A 23,682-nucleotide genomic window follows, 5' to 3' on the forward strand; every position below is an offset into this window, starting at 1 on the left:
TGTCCCCTAATTTCTTGGGGAGGCTCAATATTTCCATTTCATGTTCACCTTGTAGAAATATATTAGCCATCATAAAAGAAGATTTACATACATTTCCCCCTGTGGATGATAGTAATCCAATATACCATAATATAATGTATTTCCATTCAATAAATAAACAAGGTTTGGGGGCTGTGGATCTGGGGGTAAAGTGAGGAAGTAGGTTAAAGTGACCTCTCTAATGAAATAAATAGCATCTATAACATATCTGACTGTCAACAGAATTAATTTATAACAGTATAAATTTAGCAAAATACATTTTCTCCTGCTGATCTTATCTACATACTCTACTTTGCAGAAGGGAATCGATAAACAATTATACAATGAATCTCTACCAAACCAATGCTAAGTTTACAGATTGGAGTTTCCTTGAATCATAGATAGTTACGATTTTTGTCTTGATGTATCGACAATGTAAACCTCACAGAGGTTTGCTGTTGGTTCAGCTCCCAGGTGACAGCAGCGTACAGACTCCTCAAATCTTCCTACGGCATGACAATTGCTGAAGATTTACACTTATTCAACAGGCATTTAGGTTGACATGAACACACAAAAATGATCATCTGCCTTCTGTCTATTCACCACATTTTGTCTTTTAGCATGTTCACAGTAAAGTTTCTTGTCAAAGATAACTTTCAAAACCTTGCTTTTCAAAGTCAAACCCTCACCCAGTTTTCATGATGCTCATAATGCAAACAATCAGTTTGCTGCCAAAAACCTTTCAATCACACCTACAAATTAACTGCTGAAAAATGTATAGAAGTACATGGATAAAGACCAGCATGTAGATTGATGGATATGTCCCAATTAAATGCACTCAAAAATGCACTTTAGTTACGCTAAGGTCACAGTCCCTTACCTTTTGTCTTTGTGAATTAAAATTCTTTATTAAACAAACAAATATCTGACCGAATGCCTTTTCATCCCATTTTGTACATACAGGTTACAAACACACTACCATTTCATCATCAACATTTTTAAAAGTGAACATAACCTATTGAAATCAGCTCGTGGCTCAGTGTATCAGTAATTTTCCCTTTTTGAAATGACACAGAACCAATACTGTTTTAATAAAGGCATTGAATCAAGAATTCCATCCACTGATTTTTCTTTTTCTTATATTTTTAGCAATGATTGTTTGACATTAGTGTGGTAATACTTTGAGCAAAACCAAAAAAAATACAATGTCATGACTGTGCCAAATACAATTTACTTTGGATACATATTACCCTGCATGGTTGGACAAACACTTACAGCAAAATCCCTTAACAGTCCCATTTCGACCACTCCAATTTGCTTTGCAATGAGTTCAAGAAGAGTGCTCTTGAATGAGTTCAAGAAGAGTGAAAAGCTTACTGAGCAGTTCTGGCCCTGTACTGTTCTAAGTATAGTTCTGTTGAATGGTCACATCTTTGGCAATAAATATTTTTAACTGATTTAAAAGTCAATCATGTACAAAATAATTTTGACATAAAATGTATTTCTCAAATAAATCAAACCAAAGAACACGTAGACAATGGTCTATGGTGGAAACTCTCCCCATTCCAGCTTTGCATCAATGATTAATTGCTTGTGGGTTACAACATAGTTAATTACATAACTTCATTAATGTATATTTATTGTTGGGCTGTTTATATCTTTCTGTGGTTTTTCCACCAATAACAATAATGTGGATACTGAATGTGTATTCCTAGTTATCACACGTCCCTGTGAACCAGGCTCTCAAGAGATTCTGTCTCATATCCGGCAGCTTATGACTCAAAGATAACCACTGGAGCCTAGACAACATGTTTGAGGTAACATTACTTTCTATTGTCAAAGGCCATTCGGGAGTTAGTGTAAATCAACAGGAGTAAAATAAGAAATTGATGTCATAACTTATTATGTGGCAAAACTGGTCTCCAATGAAAACTGCTCTTCCCTTTTCCTCCTTGTATGTCTGTCATTTATTGCCATTCCCAACAAAGCCTTTCTTCTTGCTTCAGTCCATATTTCCCAATAAATTATCAGTCTTTCCACTGATTGAGGATTCCTTTAATGTGTATTTTCTTGTGTTTTTGTGTTGCGCACGTAAACATCAGACTTGAAACTGATTATTTGGGTTTCCCTTCTCAGGAACGGAAATAAATCCTAGAACCTCCCCCAAATATTTATTTTATTTTGAATATAGTGGTGAATATTGTCATACCTGTGTGGCTGATGCTGCCATTTTGAGTTGCCCATGTTTTGTTAGTGTCCCCATGTCACTGTGGTTAATGGTGAATCTGATGATCCCGTCTATGCCATTGTCTCTAGTCTCTGGCACCGCCCCTGACACATTGCTCAGGAGGTTCTTGCCCTGGGGAGAACACATTGTCACGGGAACACGGGGGTCATCCCAGTGCTGCAGCTCATGTTGTCCTTTCCTGGGAGTCGTCGGTCGTTGTAGGCGTGCATGTTGATCACTGCATCCGTCTTCACCATGACTGGAGGCTGAGGCTTGTGTTTCACCCGCCTCTCGCAGGTGAACGACAGTCTGATCTCGTCCACCATGGCACTGCACAAAGACCTCTGGGCAAAAAGGGAGGATGCGGGGAGGAGAGCAAGAAGGAGAAGAGGGGAAAGGGACGGGGGGTAAATGCCTTAGCTTTAAATTGTTCTGACAGAAGATAGTGTCGACAGTCTAAATAGCACAAAATGCATTACTACTAACATTCATGTTATGTTAATGCTGGTGTGTGTACTCTGTGTGTGCGTGTGTGAGTCCCTGGCTAACAGCAATGTCAAATTGCACCACGGCTACATGCAACCTGCACACGATTCATTATTGCTGCTGTGTCAAAGAGAATGAACAACTACGCTGCATGAGCATGCATGCAAATACTCACTTAGTATGACTCAAATTAGTGATTTACAACAGTAAAGGATTCATGCTATTCTGACATCTCCAATGACTAATAATGGATTAATTCTCTATGCTCCAATTTGCAATTATGCCTGTTAAAATAAGTAAATGTTGTGGTGTTATGGCCAAGTACTCCTAGGGATTAGCCAAAGGCATGCAAATCCTTTTATAACATGTTTGAACTAAAAGCCATGAATAGAGCACAGCTTTGGTGTAGAGGCTATGTGGAATAAGTATCATAACAAAACATGCATGGTTAGTAACTTCACTGCTACAATCGAGGTGAAATAAACTAAAATCCTGGTAGAGTGTAATTAATTTATGTCAGTCATTTTCATACACCATAACCACAGAGTAAATATCACATTATGTGCTGTTCTGCATGTGATTTATGGGGACATATACCTGCTCACGTTCTGCAGTCTTCCTTAGTTTGTAGATGAATTCAGCAATCGCCACAAAAACAGACAGCACTAGGCCAGATGCCAGCACAATGAATATACCACCCAGGTTCTGGATACCCATGGGGCCTGTCTCGCGACGCTCTTCATCCAAGCAGCTGCTCCCACTCCACCACTTCTCCTTCAGCATGTGTAGGCGCCCATCCTCCAAGATGCTTAGGATTGCTATAGTGATTTTGTCCCTGTATGGGGAGCCTGGAACCAACATAAGGTCTGTTTTTACTTTGGAAGAAACACCAGCTGGATTTTGTGATAATAAGGTTCATAAACATGTTGAGGCATGCTGTCTTACTGGTGGCTAAAACAATTAAAACATATATATTGTGCTCCTGCGTTGACTGAAAAGCCAGCCATCACACTCATCCTTCATCCTAGCTTCAAATGTATTTTATGGTCATTCACAGGTCTTACCAAGGGGAGTGCCGATCCCATAGCCTTTGCTGTCGATGATCCCTCCCACCTGTGTGAGGTTACAGTTCCGTCGAGTGATGTAATCGATAGTGGTGGACTCCATAATGAGAGCATAGTCTGACTTCAGCACCCTCTGAATCCCATCCTCAATAGACTTCACCAGTGATGTGCTTGGCTTGCTGCTCATAAAGGCCCACATCTTCTCAAAAGTAGAAACCTTAGATTTCTGTAAGGGATGGAATAAAAATAAAAGTGCCTTTGAACCTCATTTGAACAATCTCCCTAGCTGCAGGTGAGGGAAAAAGTAGTTGAAAAATATACAATGTTTTAGCACTTAAAAAAAGGGGTTGAATTTGAACAAAATAACTTTCAAACGTTATAGCCAAGGGTGTTAAAGCTGAGAAATACTGCTAACCAAGAGCTCCTACGAATCTCTCTGTAGCCCTGGTGACTGGCAGAATATCTTTATGGGTATTTTTTAAATGCCTGATCAGAAAATGTGTTTGTACATTTGCAGCATGTAAGAAAAACATATTTTAGTCAGTGATAATTATATGATTACAGATCTCCATTGTCACAGGATTAAAGGACAGTAAATTGAAGCTTTGCGCCCATCTATTCTCATAAGTGCTACTGAAGCAGCAATAAGCAGCCTCTCCATTAGTCTTGCATCAGGCTATGTGGTATTTCATGCAGTTTTATATGAGGTCACATTTATGCCATGTCTAATCCTAGATAATTACTGTCTAAAGACTATAAGCCATTTCAAATTGTGAAAGATGCTATTATAAGAAGCCCTCCATTATGTATAACTCCAATAGAAGCATAGTCCTGGTTGTCAAAAATGGACATGGTATGATTCTGATATTAAAACATAAAAGTACCAAGTTGGCATATTAGATGCTAGATTCCCTTTTGGAAAACTTAGTCCAACTGATGCTAGTTTGTATTTTAGCAAAGTGTAAAGAGGTCTCATGATGAAAATGTTTCTCAGTAGATCCTTTATCTCTGCTAATGACACCTACAACCGCATTCAGCAATACCTTTCAGCCTTTAAACAATAGGTGAAAACTGCTTCCCTTGAATGCAGCTGGCTTACTTAGGTGTACCCTTCACAGCTCTCAATACAAGGTGCAATTTAAGAAAACAACAGCTCTTCATAAGAGGGCTTTCAGGTGATGTGACAACCTGTGTAGCAGCTCCCGGCAAGCAGTGGCTGCAAACCTCTGATTATGCCTCCAATGCAATCCAACATTATCATCATGCTACAGACGTACTGGATCAACTGGTATTTATATAATGTGTGACTGGCCAGTCATCACTAAGACATCTGCTTGCCAGTGAAATAAATAAGAAGTTAACATATTATTATAGGTTTTAAAACTACTATGGTGCACTTCAGCTTATATGTGAGTGGGGACAATGCAATGACAAACCAAGAATAGATCTCCATTCCACCATTGCAACACACAGGGTGCAGCCATTGGATGTAATAAATCCAGTCTGGTGCAGTGTTTGGCAAGTAGTTTCACATTAATAATAATAATAATAGTATGTCATTTTAAAATAAGTTTAGTACTAAATCCATCCTGCTACATACATCTGCAAAGTCTCCCCTGGTCTCCTCAGCATTTATCACGCCTGTCTGCCTCATTGAGTCAACATCATTAGGCCTTTCTGTAAGACCGAGAGGGAGCAGAGGGCACTTGAGCCTTGCAGCTCTGATGAGGTAATTAGACACCTGTGTCGACAATCACAACTACGCTTCATCAAAGTACATAAAACTATCTAAAACAACTTTATTTTAGAAAAAGGAGGCTGATTGGCTGTAGGTTGATTTCTTTCAAATGGTCAATGAGTTGAGTTGGATCTAGATGCAAATTGATTTATTACAATATATTTAATATTATTGGGATACCAATGCAATAAGAAGCAATCTTACAATATATTGCTGTGATTAGCAACTCAATACTTTTTATTTTGAATGAACATAATGGATTGTAATTTCAAAACACCTATTTTTTTTTAACATATCTGGTATCAGCTTAAATCCCTTAACCCAATTACATAATCAAATCTGGGGAATCCAATATACACACCATTCAGCAAACTCAACAATGAAGCATTCAGTATTTATGAGCTACTCGACTACCAATTTTTGGAGGCATAAAAACTAGGGCAGACCGATGCCCTGAAAGAATCTTTTTTCTTTTTTTTCTATTTTTCTATTACATGTCATAAACTTATGGACTGTCTTCAATAGAAATGTGCAGTGTTTTCATTTTCTTACTCGGAGAAACTGTAACTCTGTTACATGTGTTATTCAGCACCACAGCAGCAGCAGCATCTAAAGCAAAGCTCAAAATAATAAAATAAAGTCAAAGACCCCGCAGGCAAACACTGAAACTTCGGAATAAAAAAATCATTATGGAGTAACACATCAAACAGTGTAGAGAAGAGGAGAAGCTGAAGAATTTGCCTTTGCTGTGGGAATTAAGATCTAACTGGAAAGATATATATGTGTATATATATATATATATATATCTGTATGTATGTAATTTCATTTGTAGAATGAATTGATTGAAATATAAGCCTACGATATAGAAGAAAAAAAGTTTTTGAAAAATTCAAGAGTTAACATCTAGCCTTGTTATTTAACCTATAAATTTTACATTATTACTACTGTATATGTTTTTTCAGCTGCAGTATGATTGATATTGTGGTTGATATTCAATTTCTTATAGCCACATAATTCCTTCTGTAATTGATATAACTTGACTCACAGTCAAACTTTACTGTTTGTACTATACCTTGAAGAAAGACATAGTTGCCCCATCTTTGACCACACCATACTCAATCTTGGTCTGCTTGGCGATGTCATCAGCTGAGTCCACAGGTGAGTCCATTCTCTCCACAGTAAGAAAAGCTGCTAAATTAGCCGTATAGGATGAAATGATGATGAGTGTGAAGAACCACCAGATCCCACCGATGATCCTGGTCGACAGGGCTTTGGGCATCAGTTCTGAGCCTGTATGCAACACAAAGTGAAGAGAGAATTGAGCCATTAATTATCTAAAAGTGCACCTGCCAAGGTTGTAACCGATCTCAACAAATGCAGGAACATTACGATCGCTTCCGTTTTTGTTAATTAGCCTGCAAATGTTATTGGCATTGCTGCTTGTGTTGATCAAGGTACACTGTCAGTAAGGAAATGGAAAATGGAGCCAGTTTGGCAGTTTACCTCAAACTAAGAACTCACAAAGCAAGCAGAGAGCCTCGTGCAACTGTATGTAATTGCCCAGACTTCTACATTAGGTATTAGTCCATGTAATCCTTTAGAATTTGACAATAATAATCTCAGTGAGCGCTCATCGTTTATGTTACCTCTAGATCTAACTTACATCAGAAACAAAATAGGTTTAAAGTGAAAATTTAACATATTAAAAGCTCAGGGGATATTAAAGCCATAACCACATCTAATATTCCTAGAGTGGTTAGGTATTAGTCTGGTATTTGCTGCTTTTATAATTGCACACGAATGTAATAACACTCTCAACGCTTTCTACTGTTAATGCACTGCCGGTATTAAGTTACCAATTTAAAAGTATCTAGTGAGGATTAACGGCATTTGCAGTTGATCCCAGTCAATTACTGGATCTTTTGTGTGAAATTAGTTTTGGTAAAACAGATGGCATGCAGGTTGATCTGTGATAACACCACAATGTCGGATATGAGATGTCTGATCAAATGTTAATGAGGAAAATCAATATGATTGAGAGGCGCTATTCATTCAGTAATGCTAAGTCACTGGATGTACGGATTGCTGAATGTACACTGTAATGTATTTTAAAAACAAACTATTACAGCCTGATTTAAAAAAAACAAAACAAAAGAAGAGATCGTACGTTGCCAGACTGACAGTTTACCTCTGCATCAGCCTTGACTTTGAGTAGTCCTCTGCTGAGTAATACTATGTTTACAATGGCTCACTGACTGGTGTTAAAGTTACTTTATATCTCATCTCTGACAACCTTTAAAATACCCTTGTGCTTTGTGCACTCTGTTACTTTACTGAAAAGATTTATGAGGGCAATTCTGAAGAGTAACAAGCCCACAGAAGGGGGGCAGAGTGGTCAGCTCTTTAACCTCGTCTACCAAATTTGATTGGATTTGTCCTTTGTGGTTTGACAAAGACTACATGGTTACAAACAAGACAAGATGGTACCATCCCATAATTCGCTATGACTTCAGAGAGGGAACATCCAGATGCATTTTCTGGTTGCACTAAAAATGAAGTCAAGCAACTCAATTGAATTCCCCACTATAAAGCGCTGTTGTCAGCAGGGAACAGTATATGGCACTGCATCAGAACACTAATAAATATAAATACAAAAAGCAGATCAGTCATATGGTGCCAGGGATATAAAACAGTGTCAGTATGCCATGCATTTCCTTGAAGAAGGACTCATAACTTGTAAACCAAGGAAATATAAATGTCCTTACAGGTGAGACAATACTGATACTATTTCAGTAACCAAAATATCTCATGTATCTCACAGATTGCTGCGCTACTCATGCACACAAGACTATACATACTATTATAAAACTCTGAAGGGCAAAGATTATTGTCGGGTGTGTGGTATGATAGATTCAGGAATCACTTGCAATCAAAAAGTGCTTCACAAAGTCATTGAAGAACACACAACCCACTCCCTTCCTGCTCCTTTAGAAGCTCCAGCCCCCAAATACATGGACGCCCACTGCCAAGGCAACGACCAAAAGAGAAATATGGTGGAATCCAGAGCTGTGAGTCAACTGTGGAATCACTTCTGTTCCTCTCACACATTATTATGGGAACAAATATTTGTCTCATGTGAGCACAACAGTCCTTCCACACTCTCTGCCTCTCTGCAGCCTCCCCACTTCTCACTCGACCTGTGTTCAGCATCTCTGTCCACAGAAGCAGTCATGTGTCAGCTGCACTAAACGTAACGGAAATAGACTTGAAGTGTAAAAAAAAGTGTATCTTTTCCATGAGAAAACACTTTCTATGTGAATTAAACCTGACCCCTCCCTCTCCGGGTCGCCAGCCCTGCCCCATCATTCAACGGGTGCTGGAGACGAGACACTGTCATGTTCTCACACAGGCAGCTGCTCTGATGACTTCCACGTGTCCTGTGAACGAGCACAAATGTATCCTGCTGCTGACTGGCTGGAGTAGTTGTTGTGTGTCTCGCTCTGAGCCACTGTGATCACAGGCCTGTTTACAGAGTCAGTGCAGTGTATAAGCAGACAGCGAATGGACCATAAGGAGATATTCGCTGAATTTGACAAAACGTGTATTGGATTAGAATTGCTGACTTTACCTTTTAAAAGATGTAATCAGTAATATTTTACAGTCTCATAGAGAGAGTCAGGCTGAGTATGTCCCCTGTTTCCAGTCTTTATGCAAAGCTAGGCTAATCAACTCTCTCTAGCTCATATATGAGAGTGCTGGTTGATCTTCTCATCTAACTCTTGGAAAATGCAAATAAGCAAATTAGCACAGGAAAACAAGCTATCAAATAGCTACTGTTAGCTACCTAAACTAATACAGCATAGCAAACATAGCAGCATCTTGTTCACATCATTCTATAAATATCCATCAGTAACACATTCATTATGTCTGGGTCTATTATTCCTTAGCCAGTTTTGTACAAGAACAAAAAACAGTTTTTTGGGTTTTTAATGTGATGCAAGCTAACTTAAGCTTTTACTAATTTTAATAAGAATATTTCAAAACCTCGCTTGAGCCAGTTAGTAATCAATGGTTGAAATCGTGTCATCTTTAAAAAAAAATTGGTTATGTTGCATTTTAAATTTAAATGAGAACCACAGAAAATGGTTCATGTGCCTTTATCAAAGGTCCACTCTTAGCTTGAAAAGAGAGCTCATCTCTTAAAAACATTTAAAATGATCCTTGAATATTGAAGGTTCTTGTAGTCTGAGAAAATCTGTGGTCTCGAAGCTTCTTGAAGTTTCTCAAAGTTGTTTCGTTCTCTCAGGCAGCCCCTATTTATTATTACAGGTGTATTTTTGGACTTCATTTCCCAGAGATCCAAACAATGTTGCCTGTGTGACGACAATGCTAATCCAGACCAGGAAAAAAACAGTACACCACTTCACATACAAGTGAGCTGTAGAATGAGTCTGTCGTGTAAGTGATGGAAAGCGTGTTACTACTGTATGTGCTTGTGATTGTACTGGGAATGTTGCCACTGATACCCAGTTGCTAATATTGCAAATGCAAGAGCTTTTATCAATGGCTCTGCCACCATTATGTTACCTCATTTGGTGATAGACAGTGATTTAACAGACATTTATTTAAATTCAAATCTTCATGTTAGATGTATTTTCTCGTGCTGACTTAAGATTGATTTATTAAGGTGAGCAGATGAGCAAGTTTTGAGACCTTCTGTTCCCGCTCTATGTTTCAACAATTTCTCTGTATACATAAATATTCTTAAATAATCAGCACTTATGCAGTGTTTCAGTGTTTTAATCTCCATATTGTCTCAGTTTGAAACTATTTCAAAAGTCAATAAATGTAATTATGTGTGGAATAATGGATACTGTATGTCTTTAGCCTAATACTACAGTATTGTATCATGTGAGGAAATAACTCACTCTGACACTGCTGTTCTCCTTTGAATACATGAGCAGAATGTTTTGCATCTAATGATGCTTTTTGAATTGTCAGTGTGGGAAAAGGATTTTCTCTTTGGATTTACTGGTGCATTGTGCTAAACACGATGCCCAGATTTTCAGGAGTGTTTCTACCCACAAGCAATGCCTCACCTTAACATGAGAGAACTAGGCTTTCCCATGAGAATGATTACCTGCACTTAGCATTCTCTCACACAAAAAACTCCCTTTCAGAGCTTGAGGCTTTTACTAGTTGTTAATTGCTCTTAAATAATGGCACTTGTGAATGGAAATGTTTATTCCTTTGTAAGTAAATCTTGCTCTGAATCTCAAGAAGGGGCAAAGTTACAACCGCTGTTATAAACCACACAACACATGCCACCATAGATTAGTTTTTGAATAAAGTAGCAAATGACAATACAATATTTTAGGTTCAAAACCATGGTAATATACCTCTGTAATATTTAGAAAATAAATATATTTTAGAAAATCAAGAAATTATGTCAGAGAATGAGAGGATTGGGAATAAGACAACTCACAAATCAAACATACTTTCAAAAATTATTTTATATGGAGAAACCAATTTACGGAAAATGATCAGACATATGTTTGTTGTGAGCAAAAGCCTTCTGAGACCCCCAGGAACGCATTTGAAGTACACAAAGTGTTTGCTTTTGCACCTCTTCATATTTTGTGTTCTTTGTGTTGTGTATGACACCTCCCTCCCACAGACAAGCTGGTAGATTTTTTTTTTTCAGTCCCCTCAAACACATCCATTTGCATTTTAAACATGTCAAGGAAATGGCTCCGTCTCGGTTGCTGTCACCGTGTTTGGCAGACAAGCACGGGATGCCTGTTTATGTGACACAGACAAAATATACCTTGCTGCAAATACCACCATGCAGCATGTGTTACAAGGTACTGTAGCACAAATGGGTGTCACACAAAGTCAGAATTAGTCGATGTCAAGTCTAAGGTGGAATAAATTATATGTGCAAAATCCCTTTTAAGATATTTTTGAAAATCATCTACTTAAAAAAAGTATAGAAATAGAATATATACTAAATTTTATATTTACATGTTCATAGTCATTATACTGCAAAATCTGCAGGGAAAACACACATTGTGAAATATTATGAACCTCATATTAACGTTGATTCCCTAACGTGAAAAATTGTATTCGGGGAACTGTGAATAAGAGCTGATTAGCAGCTGCTTCATTCATCTACAGTAGTTTAGGCATTGGCCGACAACCCTGTGAGCCACGGTACAAATTATAATGGAAAATTCTCCCCAGTTTAGTAATATGGGCTACTAACTAGCTCATTTTGTTTTGATTCTCTCTCTACTCTCCCTCCCGGCACACTGGTGTTACGCTTGTAGCCCTCTGCCTGCACCGGCAAATTGGCAGAGCTGCTATGCAGTTTCACAAGAGTGCTGCCGAGCTTCTGTGCTTAATGAATTGCTGAATGTGTTTGCTATCCTTACGGGCAAAGATCCACTGCCGAGTCTCACTAAGCCTCCTTGATTTGTCTTGTTACACTGAGGTTAAACATTTTATTACTTGGGTCTTTTTCCTCCACAGTTGACTTCATTATGTCATTTCTGGGCCTCCATTTGCTTACCTATTCCTATAAGGGATAGCTTGTAACTGAAAACGTATTTGTATCCCTTTGGTTTTTCAGTGAAAAGTTGGAATTACATCTGCAGTGGGACGTTTAGTTATATGTATTAAATTGTAGTACTGGAGGAAGAAAGCTTATTTTGTTCTGACTCTTTAAATACCCCTGATTTCAGATTAGCATCAAACAAGTACGCAGTGACATTTAATTGTTAGGCGACTTGTTGGACAGTTATAAATGAGATGTATGGATTCTCCACAGTGGGTCATTCTCAGTGCATGTTACGCAACACTGGAAACATTACAGCAGCCAGTTCTGGCATGGCTGACAGCTGGCATTTGTCAGACATGTCCCTCAACTAACCCTTTCCGTCCTAACACTTGGAAAGTTCTTGAGCAGGGCCAGCGACTGTGTTACGGTGAAATAAATGCGGCAGTGTTTTCCATCCACACCTGCCAATCTCTGACAAATGCCTGGCATCCACTCTTCCTTTTTTAAACAGCAGGTAGGTGACAACAGCCTGCCTTTGTCATGTAAGACTGAGCTCTGCACTTGTTCTTGACAGATAAATGTCTTATGAAACAGTCACGGAATGGAAATCATGGAGCTTGTCAGTTAAAGAGGCAGAAAGTGGGAACAAGCAGTGCAGAGGAAAAGGGGGGGGGGGGGGGTGATAGTATTGTTTTTGACAGGGAAGTGGATGTGTGCGCCTCCATACCTTGTTGCATTAAGGAACCGACTCCAAACCAGAAGCTGTTGAGGAGGGTGAAGTTGTTCTCCACCACATCTGATCCAGGGTTACAGGGATGGGCGTCGTACCATTCATATGGGCTGAACCTGGGAATGAGACAAGCAGTTGGAAAGCTGTTTTTTAAATCTTCACCAGTTACAAGATCTGAGAAAATGTTTTTTCTTTATCCTTTCTTAACACCATTCCCGGAGAATGGGAGCTTTTTTTTTTAAGTTACTGCTATTTCAGAGTTTAGCTTTTAGGTTAGAGTCATGTCAGGTTTGGAGAGAACAGTATCAAAGCTATTGATGTTGGCACTAGAGTAGCAGCTCTGCAAAGCAGCAGTTAAAGCAGCATTAATTGATTTTTTTTCCTGGGCACTCATGGGCAGCAAGATCCACAACCTTTACATTGAAATGGTTGTGATGAGCATGTCAGCTGTTGTCTATTTATACATTCAGCAGATACAGAGTAATTTTGAGTTGTGTGTTCACCTGATGAATGTCCAATATTGACCTTTAAGCTCTGTTTTGGTCTCCACCAACTCCTGATAAAAGCTAAATATGTCTCTTAAGCTGCTAAATGGTCCACCTTGTGCTCCAGGTTGTCATTAACTTTGTCTGTCTGCTGTTTAGTGCTGGACAGCTTACAGTGGGTTTATCCAAACTTGTTCAGCTGCCTACTACTGCTGTAATTTCAGGCTTTAAAACCACTGTTACTGCAGAGTTGAATACTACATTTCTCTGGGTTCATCACTGAGCATCTTTGACCCATTATTCACATAAAAACATTGGCTAGTGCAGCTTCAATAAAATTGCTTAGTGTGGTCATAACATGTGACCATGTAGTAAACAATGTCATCACAGGCAGTAGTTTTACTATTTTTATGAATGTGAAAACTTATTTTTGTCAATCTGTTATCAAATGTCACATCAAAACATTTTAAAATCAAATGGTCGTGTGTAAGGCTTGCCTTTTAGAAATCTCATCAACTATTTCTTACATGCTTTGTAGTTAAAGGTGACCAATGAGGCACAAAAATATAGTTCTTCAGAGGGTATAAAATGTCATGTTTGAGAATGCGAGGCATTAAGACTGCTCTTAAAGTCACACAAAACCATAAAGCATGCATCTTTCCATTTCTCTGCCATTTAGTATGACAGTTACTGAAAATGCTTCACACCTTTTATTGTACAAGTCATTTTCAGAGGCAGATGCTGAGATAAAACATGCTAAATGTCACTACTTTCCACTTTTATTTATATAATGTGAAAATCCATTTTCTGGCTCTTTATTCTGTGTGAAACTGGATCCCTTAGACTGCAAATAGTGTATCTTCGAAGTGCAGCATATCCGTTTCTTTGATTAGATATAGTATAAAGCGCTAATGGCTGGAGAAACCCTCTTTTTTCTTCTGAAACCAGATAAGCAACTAGAATGGTCCACAACACTGGAAGCTACTATGGTGAATCCTCGAGTGCGTATTGTCAGTTCTCAAGGACCATAGTGAGAATAATCTGGAAAGATTTAATTGACTGAAATTTATATTGTTGATGAGATAGATACACTTCAATCTAATTACATGCTGCAGAAATATTTTCTAAGATGTCAGCAGTCTGTTTTAATCAGACACTGAACATGACTGATGGTTAGTCATGAAACAGCTCCATAATGATGTCTTAACCAGCCATCCTCTAAGTTTCTGATCTTAGTTAAGCTACCAGACATCTGAATTGATGGTGTTTTTTTCCCAATGTTGGGTTACCAAAGTGTTGTTTGTTGAGCAATAAAATGACAACTGTCAAATATTCTCACTACTCTTTCCATAATGAAGCGTTTTTTTTAATATTCCCAATTTATGTGGCCTTAATAACATTTGCAGACATCAGAGAGGCCTTGGGCAGCTGTTGTTCAAATATGGTACTCTCCATCATTTCAGTTCTTTCAGCCTCATTTTATTTTACTTTATTGTGAAAGTAAAGGTCAAATAATATGTGATTGGAAAGAGGCAAGTCAAGACAGCACATCCAAAGTACACATAAACTGGACTTAAACAGAGGAATGTCTGTTTTCACTACCTTTGAGTGCAATTTCTACACAAACAATGTAACAACGCTGATTCAATACCCCTGCCTATCTGCTAATTTCTAAAAAGGTTGTGCTGGCAAGCAGAGCTTAAAGCTTGCTTTCAGACTGTATTCTGAAACATCCTATACAAACCTGTCTACTGAACAACACTATTAACTGTTGGCCAAGAGTGCAGCCTACACATAGAGGAGGTGCTTTGGAAACAGCTTGGCATCCAAACACAACATTGCAAAAGCGCTATGTTGGCATTTGAAAACATTATATTGAATTTGCACAGCGTTATGATTCAAGATGCATCTAACCATCTAACATTTCAGTGCCTCTAATCATCAAAAAACTAAACTAATTTTCACATTCTAATAACACTGTCATTTTTATATATCCTATGAATGATTTCATATGAAGTTATTCTGCATTTGTGGTTTTTGTTCAGAAGAAACACACGACAGGCAAAGTAAAGCCAAAGACACTCATATTTCACACTTTTGGGTACACATAAATTACATTCAGTCATAGAATGCAGAAATATAATCAACTGCTATTTGCACTAGTTTCATTATTAACAATTCATTATAAAGGCTACAAGTAGATAGTAAAAGATACTGGATCTTTAAATCATCTACCCACGCTGCTTTGAGATTTCAGGATTATTTACTCCAGCAATACAAAGTATGCTCGCTTTTTAATTATTGCAGTGAAAAACCTTTGAACATACTTGTTAACAAATGTACAAGGTTAGTGAGACCATAATTTAAATCACTGAGAAAATAAATAATGCTACAGGCCATCACGTATTCAGAATATACAATATACTCAGTTGTGTTTAATACAGACTGAGACAGGTCTCTGTTTGTTAGTATGTAACCAAAGAAAATAAAATTATACACAATGGGAAACATCCATCATCACAAAGTCAGAGGAGCATAAATGCTTATCCATGGCAACATGTTATTGATCATCTAATAATCTGTAGTCAGAAGTGTAGTATTATCACTACACTTGTTGTTTTTCCCCCATCCAGTATTTACAGGTTCTGTCTGGGTTATGCATTGAATCAGTGACTGAACATATATTATTTCTTTACATGCTCTGAAACCTCCTTAGTTTTAAAATATGGGCTAATATAAGCACATAAATGATAGCAGTGGTTTTCACTGGCATATAAGCATTATCTTGTATCTTAAATGTCATTCGATCAAAGGCACATTTTAGTCCATAGCTGTCGATAAAAAAGAGTCTTTGCAACATGATTATTATGGTGCTGCAGTGCTGTTGAAAGCCAGTGGGGTTTTTCTCTGTCTGATATTACTGGTAACACCCCAACATCTCTGTCCAGCATTTAATATAACTTACTTGTGCTGAAGTTGCCCTCTTATTGTTCACTGCACTCTATTTCATACTCACATGATGCACTTTTAGGGCAGCTTTTCAGCTATCTCAGCTGCCCTCTAAAAAACTGGTGTAACGATTTAAGATGATTTTGTACTTGTGTGAAGCCACTCCAGATTTTGTTTGGTCTCACACCAACGAATGAGCATAGAGGAGTGCAGCTGTTAGCTCTCAAGCCCAACAACTCCTTTCAACGGCCGCTTTTCTAGAACTTCCTGAAGCACCACTTTGCATGAGAAGCAGCAGGAAATACTGACAATAATACTAAGAGGATATTCATCATATTCATGACCCAAAAAAAGTATATATATATATAAGTGAGATTATTTTTATCCATAATAAATGTATTACTTATCACTGCCAGGAATTTCATTTTTCTATGCAAGTGCTGATGATCATGCTCTAATGACATTTCACAACAGGTGTGTATATTTTTTTCTTTTTGTGCTACTGAATATGATAATTATCCGAGTTATCATTTTGCTTCGACAAGTGTCTTTTTTTTATATACATGTATGTGTATATGATCATTTAATGGTGCATCATTTAAACCTCCATTGCCAATTTCAAAGACATCACACAGGAAATTGCACACTGAATGAGACTTTGCAACTCAACTAGAGGCCTTTTCTATTCCTCCTCCCACTGCTGGGCTGTAAAGAGCCCATGCAGACATAACTGCCTTGATCACTACCTAGCAGCTAACGTTAGTGTACTCGATTCCCAGCCTGCAATGGCAAAAGCATAAATTACTATGTCTATTGAAAGACCTCATTGAGACATGTATGAACAAATACACGGCAGCAAATGGCATGCAACGTTCTCACTTACCTGGCAATGACAAAAAGGACACAGCTTACGCCTAGGTAGGCCAAGAGGATGTAGACCCAGATGTCAGGAGTCATGGGGTTCAGGAAGGAGAAGAAGCCATTGTTGGTGGCATTGGGTTTGCGATACAGGATGCTGATACCCATGCTCATGAACGGCTTGGAGAAGTCGACGACCTTTTCACGCATATAGGTAATGGTGAGAGGAGCTACTGCCAAGTCTGCCCTCTGTAGAGTAGAAAAAAAGGTAGTTTGCTCCAATTTCTATTTTTATATTGGCAATGTATATTTTTTGCCAAGTCAGAATAACCCTTTGGATGGATTGGCATCAAATTTGATGTGTTACTGATATTCACGGTGCCCAGAGGATGAATCCTAATGAGCCCCGACTTCACTTTTAGACTTCACTTCACTATCAGCAGGTCAAACATTTAATTTATCTTGACAAATACATCTATCAACATCTACAAGATGAATAGGTACAAAATCTGGTAGAGACTAGCATTGCTTCCAGATGATGTTTCCAGGTGACATTCGTGATATCATCAATTTTAATGTTCAACATGGTTAACATTATACCTGTTACACATCCACTTGTCGACATTGTTATGGTGAGCATGGTAGCATGGTGACATTAGTATCTGTCTTGAAACACTGCTGTGTGTAGGTGGACTCTTAGTCATCTTTTTATCATTGATATTTAAGAGGTTACAACTGGGATGTTAAAGATATGCCTTTTATTTGAAGTGTGGGAACATATAGTAATATATGTGATATTTGCTGTAAAAACATGTTGGTTCTTTTCCTCTTCAATGATGTCTTTTGGTAAAAGTATAGACATCATCATTCCAGCCTATCAGTCAAAATCAGAAGCAGTCCCATCTACCAAGTCATTATTTGGTGCCATGGACATGGCGTATGACTACATATTCAGAAGGTTAACATTTATATTGGCTGCCCCCAAAACTCCCCTGCACCATGGCTGGACAGGAGGTTAATGAAACCAGCTGCTTGGTTCACGCTTGGATACCTCTTTCCTCTAAAAAACGACAACTCACAAAGGGAGGTTTTCTTTCCTTCCTTTGTACTGAGCAGTGGGAGAGGGACAGAGTTTGTTCAGAGACGGGTTTTGTTCACACAAAAGTTTACAGCATTTTCAAGTACAGGAATGTGCGCTGAATGGTCCCACAAACAGACAGTGAGAAGAAGATGAAAAGTTGATGCAGTCATGACATTATCTGAAATTGATGCATTGCATGACATATTGTTGTAACACTTTACAAAGTATGTTTTTTTTTAATTATTCCACTTTTAGACCCGAAGGCTATTCTTAGCCTGGATTTAACTTTATCTGTGGCTAAGACAACCCTTCACTCAGATTCGTGTGATAACTGCCAAATAATAGCTCACAGAGGTCAAAAAAGAAAACATGTCCACTTTGTTTGTGACACAACAGATTACTTGCTCCTAAAGGTGGCACCATGGTGGCTAAATACACCATGGCCTCTGAAGAGATAAAAAGATAAGAGAACCAGTGCATCCTGCAGTGCATCTGCTGTCTCTCTTAAACTATTCAAATTTGTACATCACATACTGCTCCCTCTGTTCTCTGCTGCCAACTGCAGCTTTGAACCAACCTGCCACTCATCCGGAAGATCAACCAGCATGCGATTCCAGACATCCCAACGGAGGGCTAATATACATGCCGCATGTCCTTGTTCTGCTTACTGCTTAGGCACACAAACTGGGCACAAGCAAAATAACCTGATAGTGCCCTGCTGTGTGCCACATGGCTTGGTGTTATCTGGGTTTGCAGATGGTGGGCTTAGCTGTGTTCTCCCTGCGGACCTCCTCACCTGATGTCAGCCTGGAGGATTCATGAAGTTACAACTAACATGATACATGCAGTTTGAATCCATTGACTGTACACTTAACATACTTAGAATTACAGGATATATTCTTGTTGGACATGAGTGCATTTCCTCCCGTTCCAAGCAGACACATTACATACATCTCACAACAAAAGCATCACAATTCTGATATGAGCATTGTATAGCACTTATATATAGTACATTCCTGTTGCTCTTTTTTTGTTCTTATTATTAGCATTTAGAGCAGACAAGTGCACATTTTGCTATGCTGTGGTAATTGCAGGAACACAGTGTGCTGAATGACACAATGGTTACTGCTAATAGCAATTTTTGCAATAAAGATGCTGAAGGAACACAAAATCGTCTCATTGGCTAATTTGCGCATGCATTTACAAAACCAATGGTGAATGAATATATAACCTGACATTTATGTGGACACAACATAACAATATAGCTGTGCCTGAACCCTTTTATGTTATTTAGTCTCATGTCAGAAAGGGCTAAGTATGTAGCATACACAATGTGATCAAAACATTGTTGCTTTGCACAAGCAGCGGGTTAGTGTGGTGGCCTGGCACAGTGATTTACTCAAGGGTGCTTTGGCAGGCAGGTCAGACATGTTTGCCATTGTGGCAGTTGAACTGGTGCCCTTCCAGCTATGGGTCAGCCCCCTTACCACCAGGTCATCCTGCTGCCTCAGATAAAAATCAAATTCACACTTCATCTACTTGCAGGCACACTCTGCCCTCAATTACCCCCAAAAAACCTTAGCTAAGGCATTAGATAAGGCATTTTACCTGACTAGAAATAAAGCACTTTAGCTTTTCATTCAGACTATATATATATATTTATATATATATATATATATATATATATATATATATGTGCAGACAGAGATGATGTCAGCTGGCTATAACCTTACAGTGTATCTGTCGAAACAAAGATTAATTGGCATGACACAAACAAATGATGTGTTAAGCACGCTATTAACATTTGCATCACAGCATGATTAAAGTGATCATCTATTGTGACTAAATCAAGTTTAACAAGGCCTGTTGCATCATTTAGCACCTTCTAAACAATGCCCTTTGGCACTGCATTGAGCTTTGTGACTGCACAGAACAAAATGCTAAATTGTTGCACTTGGCAACATTGCAGTTTCTCATTCAGAAGCATCAGTTACATGGGGATTAAATCTCATATCATATAAATACCAAAACTCATAAAGAGATATATACACACTTGTACAGAGATTTACTTCATTTCTGTCACATCTCCTTTTCTGGTAAATGTTGATTAACTACAGGGATGAATGAAGGGTTACAACTGATTTTAATAAACACAAGTCTTGTTCCTTTAAAAAGATGTAAGTCAAATGGTTGTGTGTAGTTCTGAAATTCAACTATGATTTATGAGGGTACAGTATGATCTTAAGATATTATATGATGAATGTGTGAGCCTTGTGTTTCAGCACCATTTTATCAGCTAAAACCAACTGTTTCCCCTTTTTTCTATCTCAGACCTTATCTAATTGAGATTCTTTTCTTTTCTAAAGGCACTGATTCCCAGTAAACTGTTATGTATCTCATCAATCTGCATTACAACGAAGGGACATTGTGTTTTTAAGAGGTTAATAGAAAGTAGCTATGAATATAAACTGAACAGATAACAAGTATCACAGTGGCCATTTACTTTCCCCTTCTCAATCTCTTTATTTATGGTGTACACACAGTAAATGCAATTCATGTATACAGTATGCTTCATGAGTTGTATTTTGTAAAGAATAGATATATGGGGAAATAGCAACAATTTGTGAGGAAGAAAACTTATTATCTCAGTGAGGAGATGATGTAGGTTGTGTTTTTTCTCTCTCATGAAATCTGCAGCCATGCTGGCCTGTCATAGCAATCCAGGGTCAGATCTCTTGAGCTTATTTTTTTATTTAATTTTTTTTTGTTTTATTGATTTTAATTATGAATGATGCACTGACTGGTGAGTACTTTAAAATGTTGTTGTACTGGTGACAATGACAATAAAGGATCTATTCTATTCTATTCTTATCCATACAGAAGGAAAGTGCTAGACCACAAAATAGAACCAACTAAAAATCCACAAAGAAGACATCATGCATCCTTGGTCATGCGATAAAGAGCAGAAAAAGCAATAAGCACTACAGATTCTAATCTTCACTTCTTCTGCTATACAAAAGATCTAGAATGTGCTTGAAGAAAATATGTATTCAAATGCATTTATTTAACTGTTTCTATCTACCAACATACTATATTTATTTCTAAATTTAAAAGCTGCTCATTTTGTGTATTCAACAGCTTATGTTCATTCATAAGCTCAGACCAGAGGTCTCAATCAAATGCTACAAAATACATGTAAACATTATGTCAGGGACAAAAACACTTGTTTTTCTATTTGGCTTTAAGATATTGAACAGACTGTCTCTTTGGCCACCTACATCTTCTCCACTTAAACGAAGGAATGGACTAAAACAAAGAGCGCGTGTGCTGTTTAATGATGGAGTCATGCATCTTCATTTCATGCCAGCATTTTCTTCCTTTAGTAATCCATTTGTTCCCCTCAAGGTTATTGTTATCAACATGGATCTAGCAAAAAGCTTGGATGGGGGGATAAAGTGCTGCAGTGGTAGCCCACCTTTCCCAACCCTTTCAGCACCAAGCCATTGACTCCTGCCATACGATTCCCTGCACTAAATGCCATTTAAGCTATTACAAGTTTTCAGCTGAGTACAGCGCTGACCTGATGGGGCTGAGGACAAAGAGAGAGCACTGACAGGGACACTTATGAAATGCCAGCAGAGAATTGCCACCATCACTTTGATGTGAGGCTGTGTGATGGCCACCAAAGCATTGAGTTTGACATAGAGAGCCGCGATTGCCCACCATGTCACATCAAGATGATTGCCTGTATGTTCTCCTGCATACTTACAATATATGCAGTATTACATTCTAACCCTAGATCTCCAGCTGAAGGAAGTGGTTTGTCTCACTGAGTCACATCAACACACTTGTAACTTTTAGGCAACCTTGACATAAGTGTGTTATAAATGTAAGTGACAGCTTTGTGGGCTCTTCCTGACTTGTACTCAATCAAAGCCATATCACTGTCCACATGGAGGACATGACCTGCAATTCAGTTCAATGGCATGCTTGTGTAAGTTTGCGTGATGGTGAACACATTTTTTATAGTGTATGGAGCTGTGTAATTGTAGAGATGTAGCAGATTAAAAGGAAAAGGATACCACTCTCATGTCTGGGTGGTAATATGTAGCTGGAAACAGCAGCTTGTTAGCTCAACATAAAGACTGGAATTAGGAGGACACCAGTAGCATGGCTTCATCCAAAGGTCCCTAATTAACATGTTATTATTGTGGTTGTAGTAAAGCTAAGCTAAGCAGCTGCTGGCTCCAGAAACATATTTACCATACAGACATAAGCATGGCAAATTGGGTATGCTCATTTCCCAATATGTCAAACTATTACTTCAAAGAAAAATGTGAAGCGGATTACTTACATGCTCTATAAGTTCCCTGATCATGCCATTCCACTGGCCCTTATCATCCTGAGAGCCATATCTCCCATCAGGCACAAGACGGATCTCATAGGTGAAGCCCAGGATGTTGGCCAGCTCTTTGAGTAAGTCGATGCAGAAGCCTTCGAAGCGGTCGTTCCCGACCAGCGCCTTGTCAGACTTCTTAAGCATGACATATGGCTCCTCCTGCACAGACGCAAAAGATCAAATGAAAAGCAATGGTGAGGTCAGCTTTTTCAATTTGTTTCAGCACATGCACCTAATTGAGGCAAAGTGATCTGAGCTGATGAGTCGCTGTTGCATTTAACAGGCAGTGACAGCACATTCAAGTTCAGCATGCGGATACAGAGTGTTAAAATATGAAAGGTCGAGGCTTTTTCCATACTTATTTATTAGCAAAAGGAGACCTGAGCTAATTCACTGTAATGCAAGTTATTGGGTTTTATGTTAAATTGCAGTGTTTTTTATATTCAAAAATAATGTTTGCACTATCAGTGTACCTGCAGTGTTAAGCTAACTAAACCCACTGACTCCCCCTCACAGCTGTGTGCTGACCTATATAGCTAGTGCACAGGTTGGTTCATTTTATGGTCAGGTAGCTGACACTCTTTACTGGTCAGTAATATCCTGCCTGGCTGCTTATAATTTGGGCTGTATAAAAGCTTGATTAGTAACAGAATGCAGCAGTGAAATGGCACATTCCCACAACGTTGCCGTCATCAATTGTCACCAACCTCCAAGGGAGAGCGGCTGAGCTGATGCTTGCTGTGACAATGACTAACACAGAATTCCTCGTAAATGATTTCCTTTATTTAGTCCCTGTTACCATTTCCCTGCTAGATAGACTTGCATATCCTGCTGTGCATTTCAAAACATGTTGGTCCATTTATGCAAGGGCTGTAATACAATTTATTGCCTCCAATAGCCAGATGTATAATTTACAAACTGAGCTCAGGAGCAGAGTAATTGATTCTCTAGTCAAGGTGACCCCTCGCTTTGTGTTTTTTCAACTGTAGCTTGTGTGGCATAAGGTAAAAAGATACAGTCAAAGAGGCAAAAATAGGCAGTCACATCTCTCTTTATTCCTTTGGGAAATGGTTTTTCATGGGGGAAAG

At 38.4% G+C, this 23,682-nt stretch overlaps 1 protein-coding gene across 1 annotated transcript in view; it reads right to left on the reverse strand.

The window, feature by feature from the left end:
• Positions 1 to 2,394: 2,394 nt before the first annotated feature.
• grik3 (glutamate ionotropic receptor kainate type subunit 3) overlaps positions 2,395 to 23,682 on the reverse strand; it is a 95,694-nt gene continuing 74,406 nt past the window's right edge. Inside the window, exons 10-16 of the mRNA XM_053327947.1 lie at positions 22,550 to 22,753; positions 17,140 to 17,363; positions 12,820 to 12,938; positions 6,606 to 6,823; positions 3,796 to 4,021; positions 3,329 to 3,579; positions 2,395 to 2,589 (exon numbers count right to left, since the gene is read on the reverse strand). Of these exons, the coding sequence (XP_053183922.1) occupies positions 2,395 to 2,589; positions 3,329 to 3,579; positions 3,796 to 4,021; positions 6,606 to 6,823; positions 12,820 to 12,938; positions 17,140 to 17,363; positions 22,550 to 22,753 (1,437 nt within the window). The remainder of the gene's footprint in view (positions 2,590 to 3,328; positions 3,580 to 3,795; positions 4,022 to 6,605; positions 6,824 to 12,819; positions 12,939 to 17,139; positions 17,364 to 22,549; positions 22,754 to 23,682) is intronic.

The sequence above is a fragment of the Scomber japonicus genome, chromosome 10 (genome assembly GCF_027409825.1).
Source record: "Scomber japonicus isolate fScoJap1 chromosome 10, fScoJap1.pri, whole genome shotgun sequence".
NCBI classification, from domain to species: domain Eukaryota; kingdom Metazoa; phylum Chordata; class Actinopteri; order Scombriformes; family Scombridae; genus Scomber; species Scomber japonicus.